This window comes from Carassius auratus, chromosome 15 (assembly GCF_003368295.1).
Source record: "Carassius auratus strain Wakin chromosome 15, ASM336829v1, whole genome shotgun sequence".
NCBI classification, from domain to species: Eukaryota; Metazoa; Chordata; class Actinopteri; order Cypriniformes; family Cyprinidae; genus Carassius; species Carassius auratus.
In genome coordinates, this window is record NC_039257.1 from 10897396 (window position 1) to 10912827 (window position 15432).

The 15432-nt window shown below is 35.0% G+C and overlaps 1 protein-coding gene across 2 annotated transcripts; it reads right to left on the minus strand.

The window, feature by feature from the left end:
• Positions 1-3786: 3786 nt before the first annotated feature.
• Positions 3787-7426, minus strand: rnf26 (ring finger protein 26). 2 transcript variants are annotated; one of them, XM_026282348.1, is made up of 2 exons: positions 6154-7426; positions 3787-6063 (listed from the first exon to the last, which is right to left on the minus strand). In XM_026282348.1, the coding sequence occupies exons 1-2, from the start codon at positions 6850-6852 to the stop codon at positions 5563-5565; spliced, it is 1200 nt and encodes a 399-aa protein (XP_026138133.1). In that variant the 5' UTR covers positions 6853-7426; the 3' UTR covers positions 3787-5562. The 2 variants fall into 2 exon arrangements, with proteins under 2 accessions (XP_026138133.1, XP_026138132.1); XM_026282347.1 differs by having other exon boundaries at positions 3787-7426.
• Positions 7427-15432: the final 8006 nt, after the last annotated feature.

Below are 15432 nucleotides of genomic sequence, written 5' to 3' on the forward strand. Positions count from 1 at the left end.
AGCCCAGGAATTTTTTTTTTTTTTCGCCGTTATAAGCATAGTTGTGGTATGAACTCTGCTATCTTGTAAAATATAGATTTTTTTTTTTTTAACTATATATTGGTATGAATATATACAAATATATAAACAAAGTTTTACTGTTGTTCGCTCTATGGAACACAAATGGATATTTCTGAAGAATGTACAGTTCCATTACAATTGCAATGAATGTGGACTTTAGGACTTTCAAGCTTCAAAATGGATGCAGAAGCATCATAAAAGCGTAGATGCTTTATATACTGGAAATCTGCGTGAGGGCAAAAAATTTACACACACATTCATTATGGTCACATGGATTCACTTTGTTGACCAACAGGAAGATGTTTATTTCAGAAGTGACGTCTGAGTAAGTGGTAATTACTTTGGTATTGACAATAGAGCTTCTTTGCCAGTTTCGCTAATATGACTGAGCTTTAAAATACAAACTGTATGTTTATAGAAAGCCAGTATCCATGATTTGTGTTTGGCCTATGTGTGCTGAGCCAGGCAGTTAACAAACCTTATTTTACAGACAAAGCCTGTACTTTGTTTAAACGAAACAGACTCTTGTCTAAACGTAGCTTCTCTTTCTTTCCCTCATTCTCTCTTCCCTTTCGCCACCTTTTCTGCATGTTTTTGTTTTAAGACGAGCAGTTCCAATTTTCCCCAGGCTTCTGGCAGAGACGTCCACGGAATGTTTTCGCAGTAACACTGAGAATAATGAGAGGTACATTTGTATCCTCCCTTTGTGCAGTTCATTTCCATGAGGTCATGGCCTTCCCCCTTCACAGCTGTTAGCAGAGCTCTTCAACCAGATAAAAACGAGCTCAGAAGGGCGTTTGAATCAGAGTCCAGAACTCCCAAATACTTTCATCATTACTGTTCTCAACACTATTTATTGGTCTTAATGGAAGGCTTTGATAGAGCCGATTTAACAGGCATATAAAACATCAAAACAGTGTCTAAAGGTCCAGATTCTAAAAGCAATCTGAATTGCACACCAGATTTATTTGCAAAAATGTGTTTTAAGGATAATTTTTTATGTTTTTTTTTCTGCCATGATAATGCAAAGTGGAATAAATTATGTATGTGATATTAGTAACTGAGTGGCACTGAATACTTAAGTCAGTACTCATCTAAATCGCACAAATGAATAATGACTAACAATTAAATGATATATCTTTTGCATATATATGCAAATATAGGCTATATGTATATACATTTATATACCATGCCATGTACACAATCTACTATATAGTACATGTCCTAAAACTTTACAAAACCTAAACTCAAGATAAAGTAAATTCTTTTTAGTTATTTGGTTGTTGTTGTTTTTTTATATTAAATAACACCACAGATACCGAACGTGTTATCATTTAGCACTAATGCTTTTGTTACTAAACATATTGTGTTTACATTTTTATTAATATCAGCAGAGGGCGTCCTTTCATTATCCACGAGGACTGCCCGTAAGTTCCCAATTCATATTTTTGTTCATATATTTGGTTTAATAACAGCAGAGGGCGTTCTTTCTCCATCACAACCACGCTAATGAACGATAATTGCATACAGAAACCATATGCATGGCCTAGTTCAAAAACACTTCCCTAAGAAAGAACTGGGTAAAATAAACTAGGTTATTGTTAGGTTTAGGATTATAACTTAGTTATTACCCAGTTATTGTCATTACTATAATAAGAATGTACATGTACTGCTTCCACAAAATTAGCCTCTTTTAACTTACTCTCCATTTACTTAGTAATTGCCAAATCTTTGTGGAATTTTGTGTATAATGGAAGGCGTAATGGAAGTCCCCTGTGCAGTGGACGTCTTGTGTGGGTGTGAGGAACTGGTGTTTTCCCCGTTCTCATTCTCAGAGACAGGAACGTTCCTATTGACCCCGAGACTGGACTTCCTATTTGTAAAATAAACTCATATTGGTTCAGTGGGCCTGGGGCCAGACACACTGTGAATTGGATGACCTCTCTGAACTGAGCGGAGTCTATTCTAGCTTTGCTATACTTAGAGGAGTATATCCATGGCATGAGTATCAGGGTCTCAAGTGCTTGTTTTTCAGTAAGTTTATAGAAATGTTGAGGGTACAGTATCACGCTTTTGCTCTTTCTAGATGCTACAACAGTATTGAATTTCAAGATGAACTGTCTATTTGTGAGATTCATCGTAAAGTTACACAAAAATGAAAATTCTGTCATCAATTACACACCGTCATGTCGTTTCAGACTCGTAAGATTTAGGTTAATATTTGTAACAAAACATTTATTTCTGTCCTTCCATTGAAACTAACCAAAAGGCAGAAGATACAATAAGGTCATAAAGGCATTAAAACATCAATAATATTAATAAAACACTAAACTGAGCAAACTTTACAGAACTTGTATTTTTGGGTACACTAACCTTTTAAGAGAATTATGTCATAGAGAAGAATTTGTCATATTTTCTTCATGTTTATCTACTTGTCGTGAATAATTGAAGAGCTAATGTTCCTCTTACATGGAAATTTGTTTGAGGGTTAGTCAGAGTGCAGACCTTTACATATAAGGGAGCAAAGGTCAACTTGTAGCCAGACTCAAATCAATCAATAAACAAATGAGAAACATGTTTTAAAAAATTCCCACATGCTTAGAAATTATAATCCCGTACTCTATAATCTAAATTAACAAGATTGTGTTTTTAAAAAGGCATTTAAAATATCTTACTCTAAAGACTGCAGTGAACAGTCAATGAATGAAGTGGTGCTTAATTTTATTGAAAGGAACAAAATGAACTATTTCTTTTTAAAAAATAGGACAATTTACTAAAATGATTGAATTAAATTCATCATGTTGCCTCACTTCCTAAGCTTTAGGTTATTTATAAAGCATTGTTCTCAAGTATGCAGTTAAAGATAGCAGATATGAAAGACACATCCGAATGTAAGTACTATGGGAACAATTTGAGATTCTGATTTCCATTTGCTAAAAATGTTGGAATGTGGAGCTGTCCAGTGCTGAATGTGCCTCTTTCTATACTTACAGAAAAAGCATGCATTTCACACACATTTTATCAAATTAACCACTTAAAGCTACTTCTCTACCACATTTAAAATCTTTGAGTTTAAACTATATACCAACACACTCAAAAGTTTCTTAAGATAATAAATGCTGCATTTAATTAATCAAAAATACAGCAAAAATAGTAATATTGTGAAATATTATTAGAATTTAAAATAATTGCTTTTTATTTAAACATGCAGTAAATCAACATTTTATAATGATTCTGAAACATCATGTGACACTGAAGACCGGAGTAATGGATCCTGAAAATTCAGCTTTGCCATCACAGGAATACAATTCCATGTACTACATTTTTTAAATATTCAAAGTGATACACAATATTATTGCTTTTACTATGTTTTCATTAAATAAAAGCAGCCTTGGTGAGCATAAGATAACTTTTTTTTTCTAAACCATTAAAAATCCTAAGTTTGATCGGTAATATAGCTGGTTTGAACACTAGATGGATTGTAAAGCATGATAACACTGGACCAGGCTTCAGGAAACTCCCTTCCAATGATTGAACAACTGGAGGAAATGGCCTTCATTATACTATCTGGTTCATAAAGTCCCACGCTCACGATCAACAGCTTAAAATCTCAGCTTAGATGTTGAATAAGTCATTCATCACAATCAGAGACATTGTTGTGAATTGCATTTTAGTTCAATGACTAAACTACTACAAGTTGTGCTGAAGACAAAGACAATTCGACCGCAGAGTCAAATACTGTTTATTGTTCATTTGTATAGTCAGTGAATGTGGTTTTGATTTTATCCAGGCCTCTGGAGAGACAGACATCTGCTCTACCCACAAACAGCATCACTGGAGACCTTCATAGAAAACAAACATTTGTGGTACAAGAATACAAAAGGCTTGCGGCTTAATATGGAATGAAATCACAGCTTGTTTAAAAACCTTAAAATTACAATGATAAACCATGGGTTAGTGCTTGTCACCTGCTTTGTGCAGAATTGAGAGTGACAGAAAGGCAAAGGGAGTCATTTTTATATTTTAAGAAGGACAACAGCTTGCATGGACCTTGCAAATGCATTTTTTTCCTATTAAATTCACCTGATTGTCTTGCGCATCGTGCCTTTCTGAATGGGTTTTGAATTGTCATGTAAGACCAAACAAAATTGATATAAACCAGAAAAACCTGTAGTACTACCTTGTTTCTCTAATGTATACATACAATGTTTTCCAAAATAGCATAGCTAAAAGCCTTTCTGCAACTCTGTTTTTACCGGCAACTGAATTGAATTACCGTCTCTCAAAACAAAAACACAAGCACAAAATTTCGATCTCAAAATGCATTAATCAATACCACTTGAGCAGTGAGAGACCCTTAATGATGTTCAATAATAAATGACAAAAACATCATCAGATTGTAGAACGGGTTTGGAAAATATAGTAGTGACACTTGCATTTAAAAAGAGTGCAAAACGGCTTTAGTGGAATGATTACAATGTATGCAAAACAAAAAAATCATGAAAAAACAATATGATGTTGTAAATGCTCCCATGAAACCTTTCATCATTTTTACAGTCAGACAAAAAAAAAAGCAGACAACAAATCATACTAAGGCCCAACATTAATTGTAGTATACAAATAATCCTTATAGACCTCACAATAATCCACAGGTAACTGATAAGACTTCAATCCATCAATTAACACTGAAAAGCTGCATGTTTGTAAGAAACATCTGAAGTTTAAACTACCATTTCTGGCAAGGTTAACACTTTCTCCAATGAAAAAGTCCATCCCACGTAGTCCTCTTGTATCAAAATCCACCGACATATTTGTTTAGAAAATATTTGGATTGTTTTCACTCGTAAACGTTGCTTAATCTGTGCATATTTCTCTCCTGATTCAGACATGACGACTTTTTCACTGGAAAATGTAATATTATGGATAAAAGGACATTTTGGAATGGTTTGAAGTTAAAGATTTCTTAATGATGGAGCTGCATATTATAAAAATACAGCCTTACACTTCACAAGACACTTATTGCTGGACTGAAGACATTAATTACTTGTGGATTATTGTGCGGTTTCAAAAGTTCCCATGAAGTCAGGCAAGAAACAAATCAAGTAGACAACAATTCATACTTAAAGGCCCAACATTAGTATTGTAGCATACAAATGTTCCCAATAAACACTTGACAATTATAAATCTTCGATCTTAAGAATTAACATCCCGTTTTAATGTTTTTAATACAAAGCTTACATTCATGTGATATTGCTGTATGAAAAAAATAGTGTTGCTTCTAGAAGCGGATGAAAAAAGTGACAATGAATATAAAATCATAAGAAAGCACAGTCAGCAGCCTCGCGATCACGATTTAGAAAAAGGTTGTGATTCAAATCTATATACAAGCAACAGTAGTGGAATGATCATCTATGATAAAGGAACAAGTGGTTTCCCACATTTGAAGAACAGTGGCGCTCAAAAAACCTGAGGATGACAGAAACACATCCCTAAATGCCTCCCTCAGAGATACACGTCCATGGTCTGAAGGATCATGTGGCGGCACAGGGGGCAGTTCTGTTGGTCGACAGGCTGGCTGAGCAAAATGTTGGTGCAGTCTCTACACAAGCACAAGTGACGGCACGGTAGGAGCACGACGGTCTTGGTGCTGTCCTGACAGATCACGCACTTCTTCCTCTCCTCCTGCTCCTGCAGAAGAGTCAGCAGGTTGTCAGCCGGAGGGCCTTTGCAACTGTCCTGCGAAGGAAACTTCCGGAGTGACTTGTGTGTGCTTGAACTGGGAAGTGGCGGGTTTATAGACTCGTCCACTTGGTGGGCATCCTCAGGTGTATTTTCCGGCACATCTAGGCCAACTTGAGGCTCAGGGTTGGGATCAGGCTGTCTAACGTCCCTCTCAGCCATTTCCATCCTTGCAGGAACCATTATCTGGCTGCGATTCCAGGCCAGTTGCCACCACACATTCCTCTCGAGCAAATAGAGACGATGTAGAGCCCTTTGGAGACGCTGTAGGATGGGAACAGTGTTGATGTAGTTGATTACACGCAAAAACACAAGTCGTGGGAGCATCGGGTTTAGATATATGGTGGCACTCACGATTATGATCAGCGTGAGCAGCAGCCCGTAAGAGTTGAGCAGGAAAGTGCTCACAAATACATGGCACACGGATCCCAGGAACTCCATCGCCAGTCTGCATGGCGTCCACAGCAGGATGGAGGTGCCGACAAGACTGCTGTAAAGAAACGTCAACACCGTCAAAGTCAGCTCAAGGGCTTTCTGCAAAGGGCAGGACACCGCTTCCACCGTGCTGACCACCACCGAGTATAAATTCTGTGTGCCTATGAGCAGCAAGTTGATGATCGTGTTGATGAAATACAGCAGCAAGCTGAACACAATCCCACAGCCTTCCCAGGCCTGGCGCAGCAAACTGTGTCCCGACAACAGTCCACGATGGAGAAGCTCTTTGGTGCGGAGCAGTAGATGCGAAGACAGGTATCCGATCATCTTGAAGCTTTCCAGGAGCCCCCCCAGCAGCTGGATCCAGCCTCCGAACATGTTATGGGTCACAACGGTCACTCCGTCCCTCATGGTGATGATGCAAAGCAGACTGAGATTCCAGCACTCCGACACTGAATTTGTGAGTAGCATGGGCAGACTATTGATAAAGGAGATCACTGCCACCAACAGCTGAATCACTGAGCTGACAATCACAAAATTTAAATCCAGGAGGAGGCAAATGACATCTATGCATTTCCCAATTGAACTAAAAACTAAGTTCAGTAACGTTAGACCCATAATAAGGATGTCCGCTTGTGAAACTGTAGCATTAGTTTGCCGAGATGGACTGAATATTATTTGTGCTGTCAAACGACATAGTCGAGTCTGTAGTTACACAAACACACAGCTCTCGTAGACAAGTTAGCTCGCATGCTAACACATTAGCATCTTTGCTAACGCTGACGGCTTAGCAAATCACTTGTGATTAAAACTAAATCAACTCAAGTTGTATTTTAACTGACCATTAGCTGAGAATGGCATGTCCTCTGTTTTGGACCGATACACTCATTCTAAACAAGGGTAGCACAGTGAAGAGGCTGCTGACACATGGACGGGAACTGCTCGGCGGATGTTTACGTTTGAACATCGAAACAGCTTACGTCGTCTGGTTTTGTAAAGATGTATCCCAACTACGGTTTCATTCTTATAAACGGTGTAGTTCAAGCGTCCGCGTTATTTTGTGAAGCTCCAAGACGACAACAAACTCAGGTCTTTGTTTGGATTATTAATGTCTAGAATCGAAAGCTTCTCGTTCTGTTTTCAGTCTGTTGTTTCCGCTTTACAGCACGTGTTTGAAGTGGATCAATCCGGCGCTCGTGCTGCGCACAGTGCAGAAATGCCCCTTTCCATTTTCTTTTGGTCGTATTATTGTGCATGCATTGATTATATTACAAATAATGTAGTTACAAAACAATAGAGGATGGGGAAAATTAAATGATTCGTGATTGATAGTTTAAACAAATAAAACTTTTCTAGACTGTTATCAGTTTCGAACAGCTTGGCATGCTTGATTGAATCAGTGCTGTTATTTATTTATTTGTTGGCTTTTGTATTTAGAATATTGGGCAGGTTCTACAATATGCACTTTGTTTCCATTTGAAATGTTTTTAGAGTTTTGATTCACAAAACACAGGCCCACAAAAGTCCAGTTACACAAAGTTGTTTCTTTTAACAACTAAACTTGTTATATTATGAATAATTGTTTCACTGTTGAAACGGTTACATTCATCTTACCTCATTCACTAGGACAAAAGGGTAAAACGAGAATGTGTGTTCAAACTGTATCGTTATTCCTGAGCAAAAATGGTAGAAATGTTCAATAGTCTTTTGTAGCCAAGGATTATGTTCAGAAAACGACTGTCAAAAACAAACAAACAATGAGAAATATTTATTTGTGTAACAACTAGCCCCAGTCTTGCTAAGATTATTTTACATTTCAAAAGAATTAATGTTCTTGTCTGCTCATTTGAGCTGGACAAATAAAAAAAAATGATGATTTAAATTTTTGTAGGTCAAGCTTGAAGAAAATATATAACTGATTGATGGTTTATAGAGCAAAAGAGAATGTCAATAGAGAAAGAATAGCCGAAATGAGCTAGTATTGCATTTATGAATGCCTCTATTAATTAATATTTATAAGGCAACATTACACAGAAACACATGCACACATAGACACATGCAAACACACAAACAATGTGATGTGTTGGGACGCACAACTGCTGCTTTGCTGAGCATTTGTCAGGGCCGGAAGGTTGAATACTCTTTAACCTTCATCTGAGGCCAAACAGACATTCTCAGCTGAGAGCCTCTTGGGAAAATAAACAAACTATACTGATCTAAGGCCCCCATTTGGAAGTAACAAAGCCCTGAAGAATACATTTCCTTTGACAGATTTCCTTCTTCTAGACCATAAAGCAAAACATATCTGTATTTTCCACTCACTTCCACACCATTAAAATCAGTGACAGTCCTCAAGTCTGCTCCTTGCTTAAGCATTGAAGGAAATCTTCTCTCACGAGGGAAACAAAATACTGGTGACTTGATTTTGTTGAAGGTTTTCTATTGTTTCACTCTCCCATTTCTTCAGAAAACACATATTTCCTTTCATGTGTGACGAAAACTGGTGAATTCAAACAACAACATGGAAATATGTTTAATGTGGTTTTCTTAGCACACGTTTTGTTGAATTGGAAATATTGTTGAAACGTTGACGGGTAGATTGTTATCCCACACAAAATAATCGATTAATTCATAAATCAAGTGACAGTGCTTGGTACTGGATTGGGGGAGTAAATGTTTAATATATTTGCTCTATAAGTAAAGGGAAAAATGTGCAGTGTTTTGTGTTCAGTTTTCTTGAAGATTTAGAAGTAGTTCTGTCATGTTGGAGGTGGCTACTGTTGTGGAGAACAGAGGAGCTTAACTTGTTGACTAATTAATAGGCTTGAGAGTGAAAAGACTTTTATCTGTTAGCATGCTTCCATGTGTTATTGTTAGTTAGCAATCAGCTGGAAGAACTTCAACTGAGTTAATTTGGTAAGTCTAATTTTTAGGGAACTTTAGTTAAGCTTTTTCTTAAACTTCACTAAATAATGACTTGTCTTAGATTTGTTATACAACCTTATGCCTATTATGTTGTAAAATAATTTATGAACATGCCTACAAATTGTTGCAGTGTGTTGTGGAATACTTTAATTTATATATCAATCATAAAGCTTGTTGGTCAATTTGATCTGCATGTTTAATAATTAAAGACAACTGGACAGACCAAAAAATAATTTTTTTAATGTATTTTATTTATCAGAAAAAACATACACTACATCAGTGAAGACATACTATATCAGTTTATACAGGACTGTTTAGCTGGAAATTAAAACTTTAGCCGCTTCCAGCAAACTGATCCTGAATGAACTGATAAGTAGCACTGCAAATACAGCAAAACTCACAGAAGAGGTGCTTTTCGCACTTCTGTTTGAAATGTCAAATGTTTTAAAAATGGTTATGATACTGTTTATCATATTCAGTTTATGGAAAACGTTCTATAAAGTTAAGTACAGTTTAAAAAAAATAATGTGTTCTCATTGAAACTACATGTCATCTAACTCTCAGCAGATTATTAATAGGGTGTTAAATTAGAATTAGTATAATTTGAAATGTATTTGTTACTTATAGTAAGAAGAATGTCTGTTGTTTAAGATACTCTAATGACTGGTAGTCAACATGTAGTTGTAAACTTAGAATTAGTATAATGTCTAAAATGTACCATTAAAATAAAGCGTTATACCTTTCAACAGATGTTTTTCATCTATGTGATTTTTATTCATTTTATTGAACCCAGTTATGGTCAACTGACCCCAAACATAATGATTGTACCCAGATTTTGAACCAAATAACAGGGTTAAATTGCAGCTGGTGCTGTGTTGACTCAAAAGTCTATCAAAAGCAATATGAGGAGAACTATTAATAGTCCCTCAGTTAGAGACAGACTGATGGTGCAGTAATCCACAAGCTTCTATGGGAAAACACAAACTCTCAACAGAAGAAACCACTGGTAAGCTGTCTGGTCACAACCGAGTCTACGACCTCACATACCACAGCAACCCACCAGCTCCAGCCAAGTTCAACACTTGAGCGAGCTTAAAAAGAAGCATAGGAATCGAGATTGAACGGGGTAGAGAAAATATTGATATGTTCAATTGGACAATCCCTTGGGCTTAGAGTCTTGGTCTGTGAAAATTTGTCTTCCCAGCGATATCATTTTTACCAGGGCGTGATCTCTCTATATCAGATTCATACCCCAAACAACGGAAATGAAGCATAGTTGTGCTATGAAGATTCTGAGATATATATATATATAATATATATATATATATATATATATATATATATATATATATATATATATATATATATATATATATATATTCAAGCTGCAAAGGCTAACATTTTATTTATTAATTTATTAATAAAAATATTTTAAAAATTTTTTTATAAATCAATGGAATGAATAAATGTGTTTTATATAAATAAAACACATATATGTATTCCCAAAAGACCAGGTCAAACTTATTTATGTCTTCCCATCACCTCAGAGACACGGTCTACACCATGATCAAGATTACTGATGTCAGTGTGTCCTTGAAACAAACCCTGTTTTTGTGAAGACTCTTTTGTGCACATATAGCACCCTAAATGTCTTCTGCTCCCTGCCCTTGAGCCCCTTCACTCCTCTGACATTCACAGCCACCACCCTTGTGTTTAACAGACAATAGCTCCTCTCATTCAAGCAGACAACTACAAAAAAACATTCCCCAGAATGACTTATTTCCTACTTCCTTGCTGACGTTGAAGGAAAAGCATGGTTCTTTCCATTACCTCAAGAAAGCAAGACAATGATATGTGGGATTCACAGATATTAATCATTCTGGTGGGTTATCATCAGTAAAATCACAACTGATTGTCCATTATAAGTTACAACTTAAGGTAACAAAATAGCAGGTGTTATGTGTTTTTTTTTGCTGATAAAAAAAGGATTAACAGGCCAAACAGGACTTGAATTCTTCAGTGCTTTTTTTCTCCTAGACATGGCGGTAGAATGGTGCTAATTGCAGAACATGTTGTGGTAGGCAGAGCGTGTCTAACATGTTCCAGCCATTAATGGACTGAAAAGCAAGACATGCATGCACCATATGCTTGTCTAAATTTTGTATTCATCTTCTCTGTAAACATGCTTATATGGCATTTTACAGCATAATTTATTATAGTGCTTTCAAAATTCTTAATTTTTGTGAATTACACAGGTATTTATTTCAGTATGTTTAAACCCAATTGATGCTATGTTTATAAAATGGGAGCATGGGACTCACACTCTAAACCCAGAATGGGACTTTAGCCACACTTAAAGGAGTAGTTCACTCAAAAATCTAGATGAGTTTGTTTCTTCATTCTAACAGATTTGGAGTATTTTAGCATTGCCTCACTTGCTCAACAGTGGATCCTCTGCAATAAAAGAGTGCCGTCAAACTGAGTGTCCAAACAGCTGATAAAACACAAAAATCCAAAACAAAAACTTATATCAATCAGTTGCAAAAATCTGCGTTTTAAAATAAATAAATACATCATTTGGTCGTCTTACATCGCCTTTGTTGCTTCTGGACAAAATACAAGTCCATCCATAATACATCTTCCTATTTAACTCTATTTAAACTCTATTTAAATTATTTTTGTAAATTGTTATTTGAAAAACTTTATTTTTGCTTTCTTGAAATAAAGCCTTTAGTTTGATACTGTGTTATCTAATGCAGCTTCATTGATACATTTTTAAAGTGGACCTTTTCTATTCTAGTTTATATACTATGGAATGAAGAATGCATTTGAGTAATATAATTGAATCCAAACTAATTAGTAAAACTGTTCTTTAAATAGATATTATACACAATTTTACTTTGATATATAAAGTTACATAAAATGTGACAAATATACATTTTTTTTTTTTTTTTTTTTGTCATTGGAGTATCACCACACTCTCCTCCAGGTGTGCAAACATTACCTTAGCTATCCAGAGCACAGCTGTCAACACCATACTCACAAACTACAGCCAGCAAGCTATTACTCTGACCAAATACTGGCTTCACTTCATTCTGAGCTCTGAAACTAAAAATGAGCATCTCAAAAGGGATTTGACTTGGTGGGTCATGTGAGGGAGTAAACCACGTCAAATTGATTCTCGACTTTAGTCTCACAGGAAATCTTTCAGCCTATTTTCAAATACATATTCCTTGGTTTGTCTTGTAATAAGTTCTCAGCAGTAGATCATCGGATGCATGATCAGATTACAGGCTCTTCGAATCTGTTTTTCATCCACTAATGGTAGACAGTTCAAATAATGTCAATTTAGAAAGTATTTAAAAGGCCAACTGAAAGCCTCATTATCAAGAACAATAAAATTTATAATGACTGTTGATAAATATAGAAAGCACTGATTAAGACGTCAGGCTCTGCTGCTGGAGAAAATATCAGGTCAAGCTATTAGACTGCATGTCAGAAAATACAAGTCATATACTTCAGTAGACATGACATCCCACTTGTCTCAGCCATTGTATAATGTACACTGTTACTAGTAAGTTTGTGAACCCCTACACTTTCTCTGTATTACTGCAAACATGTTATCTTTGTTAATATATGTACTTCCAGGGTAATCAGTTCAGAAGTAAATGGAGTCTGCCCTTCTGAAAAAATATATTACTTTTTTGAAAATGTGGAATATTCTATGAGGACACAAAGAAACAGGGAAACATCTAAGGATCTACATGCCTCTCTTGCATTGGCTATAGGTTAGTGTCCATGAATCTACCATCAGAATAACTGAAAAAGAACGACAGAATAACATGGAGGAAGCCAATGCTAAACAAGAAAATCATGACCAATTCCAAAGTTTGCCATTTGGATGAGCCAGAAAAGTTGGAAGAATATTTTGTGGGACCAATGAATTGAAAAAATAGAACCTTTTGGTATAAATGAGAATTTCTGGCTGGTTGTTATCATTGTCGATAAGCCAGTAATTTAATGTTATGACCAAATATGAGATAAATATTAATGTACAGTTTAACATGGAATAAAATCTTAATATGAATATTACAAATATTCATATCAATATTCTATATGTTTTTACATAAATTAAAAATAAAATTACGTAAATTCTACAAGTAAATTTAGGCATCACAGCATTACAATATAAAGTACAAAAAATGTATATTCATTTTGAGATTTGTTAAACATTAAATTGGACAGTGTTATTAAATTATTAATATATTTTTTGTATTATTATCTTAAGGGTTAGGCCATCTAAATATGGAAATAGGTAAAATAAGCATGTGCATAAAATATTAAATCAAGTAATATCCAATATTGGCCAATGTTAATAAATAATAATAATAATAAAAAACTCTAATATTTGTAAATTATTTTTACAACAGGGGAGTAGCACCAAATTTTGGGCCAAATTCACAAAACCACACTGTTAAAAAATTACTGTAAATTTTACAGTAAAATACTGGCAGCAGGGTTGCCAGCCAGGTACTGTAAATTTTACAGTAGTCGTACTGTAATTTAATTTACAGATTTTTCCTGTATTCTCAATTACAGTAAAATTCTGTAAATTAAATTACAGTAAGACTACTGTAAAATTTACAGTAACTGGCTGGCAACCCTGCTGCCAGTATTTTACTGTAAAATTTACAGTAATTTTTTTATATTTTGTATACTGCATTTTTACAAAAAAATATATTATATACTGCATTTTTAATACATTGTATATGGCATTTAACAATTATTTAAATAGCAAATGCACACTTTCAAGTTGTTTACTGTGCAAAGCAATTCTTTGAAAAAAAGCATATGTGTATTTGCTATAAAGTATGTAAAATGATAGCATACAATATATTTTCCCTATTGCTGACTTAACTTTAACTGCATAAAGTGTTATATAATGCATAACTTAATTCACCAAAAAAATATAAAAAAATAACATTTTTAAAATCTAAAAAAAAAAACAGGTCAAAATGTTATATATCACTTTCAAATTTACATAAAAAAATGACATAAAAAGTATATTATTTTGAACTCATTTTTATTTATTTTAAAATTATTTCATTTTTTTTTAAATGGATATGAAATTTTGGCATGATTTCTTTTTTATTACTTGGAACATAATGGCCATCATGGACCTTGACACAAAGAAAAATTCAAACTGCGTTATAACCGAAACATGACCAACATGGTCATATTAAAACAGTTCACCCAAAAGTGAAAATTCTGTCATTTCTCACCCTCATGTCATTCCACACCCTTAAAACCTTTGTTCATCTTCACAACACACATTAAGATATTTTTTATAAAACCTGATGGCCCAGTGATGCCTACATTGCTAGCAAGATCATTTCCCTTTCCAATGCCCAGAAAGGTACTAAAAACATATTTAAAACAGTTTATGTGACTACAGTGGTTCAACCTTAGTGTAATGAAGCAATGAAAATACTTTTTGTGTGCCAAAAAACTAAATAATGACTATTCAACAGTATCTCGTGATGGATGACACTGCTTCATGAAGCTTCAAAGCTTTATTAATCTTTCAGTTCAAATCAGAGCATATCAAACTGCCAAAGTCACATGATTTCAGTAAATGAGGCTTCGTTACGTCATAAGTGTTTTGAAATTTCAATGGTTCGTGTGACTTTTGCAGTTTGATACACGTTCTGAGCAAATGATTTGAAACAAAAGATTCGTAAAGCTTCTAAGCTTCATGAAGCAGTGTTTTGAGATCGCCCATCACTAGATATAGTTGAATAAAATCGTTGTTTTGGGAGATGGGGGGGGGGGGGGGGGGGGTTGGCAAAAAAAGTATTGTCGTCGCTTTATAATATTTAGGTTGAACAACTGTAGTCACATGAATTGTTTTAAATGTTTTAGAGGCTTTCTGGGCATTGAAAAAAAGAAATGATCTTGCTAGAAATGCACGCTTCACTGAGCCACATCTTATTATGTGTTGTGAGGATGAACGAAGATCTTACGGGTGTGAAACGACATAAGTAATTATTGACTTAATTTTCATTTTTGGGTGAACTAATCCTTTAAAAACCACAAAGACATTTTCAGATAGCTATCATCATTAAGGAATAGACCAATATTGCCAAACAAGTCATACAAAAAAAAGTGATGCATGACTGACCGGAAGGAGCCGCGCACTTGCAGAAGTCATACAAACTTTCCATCAAACAGATAAAAATCAACCAAATAACAATTATGCTCCAGATGAAGTTC

What these genes read in the sequence shown, in the direction of transcription:
- rnf26 (XM_026282347.1), bottom strand. Translation starts at nt 6,852, where the DNA reads ATGGGTCTAACGTTACTGAACTTAGTTTTTAGTTCAATTGGGAAATGC.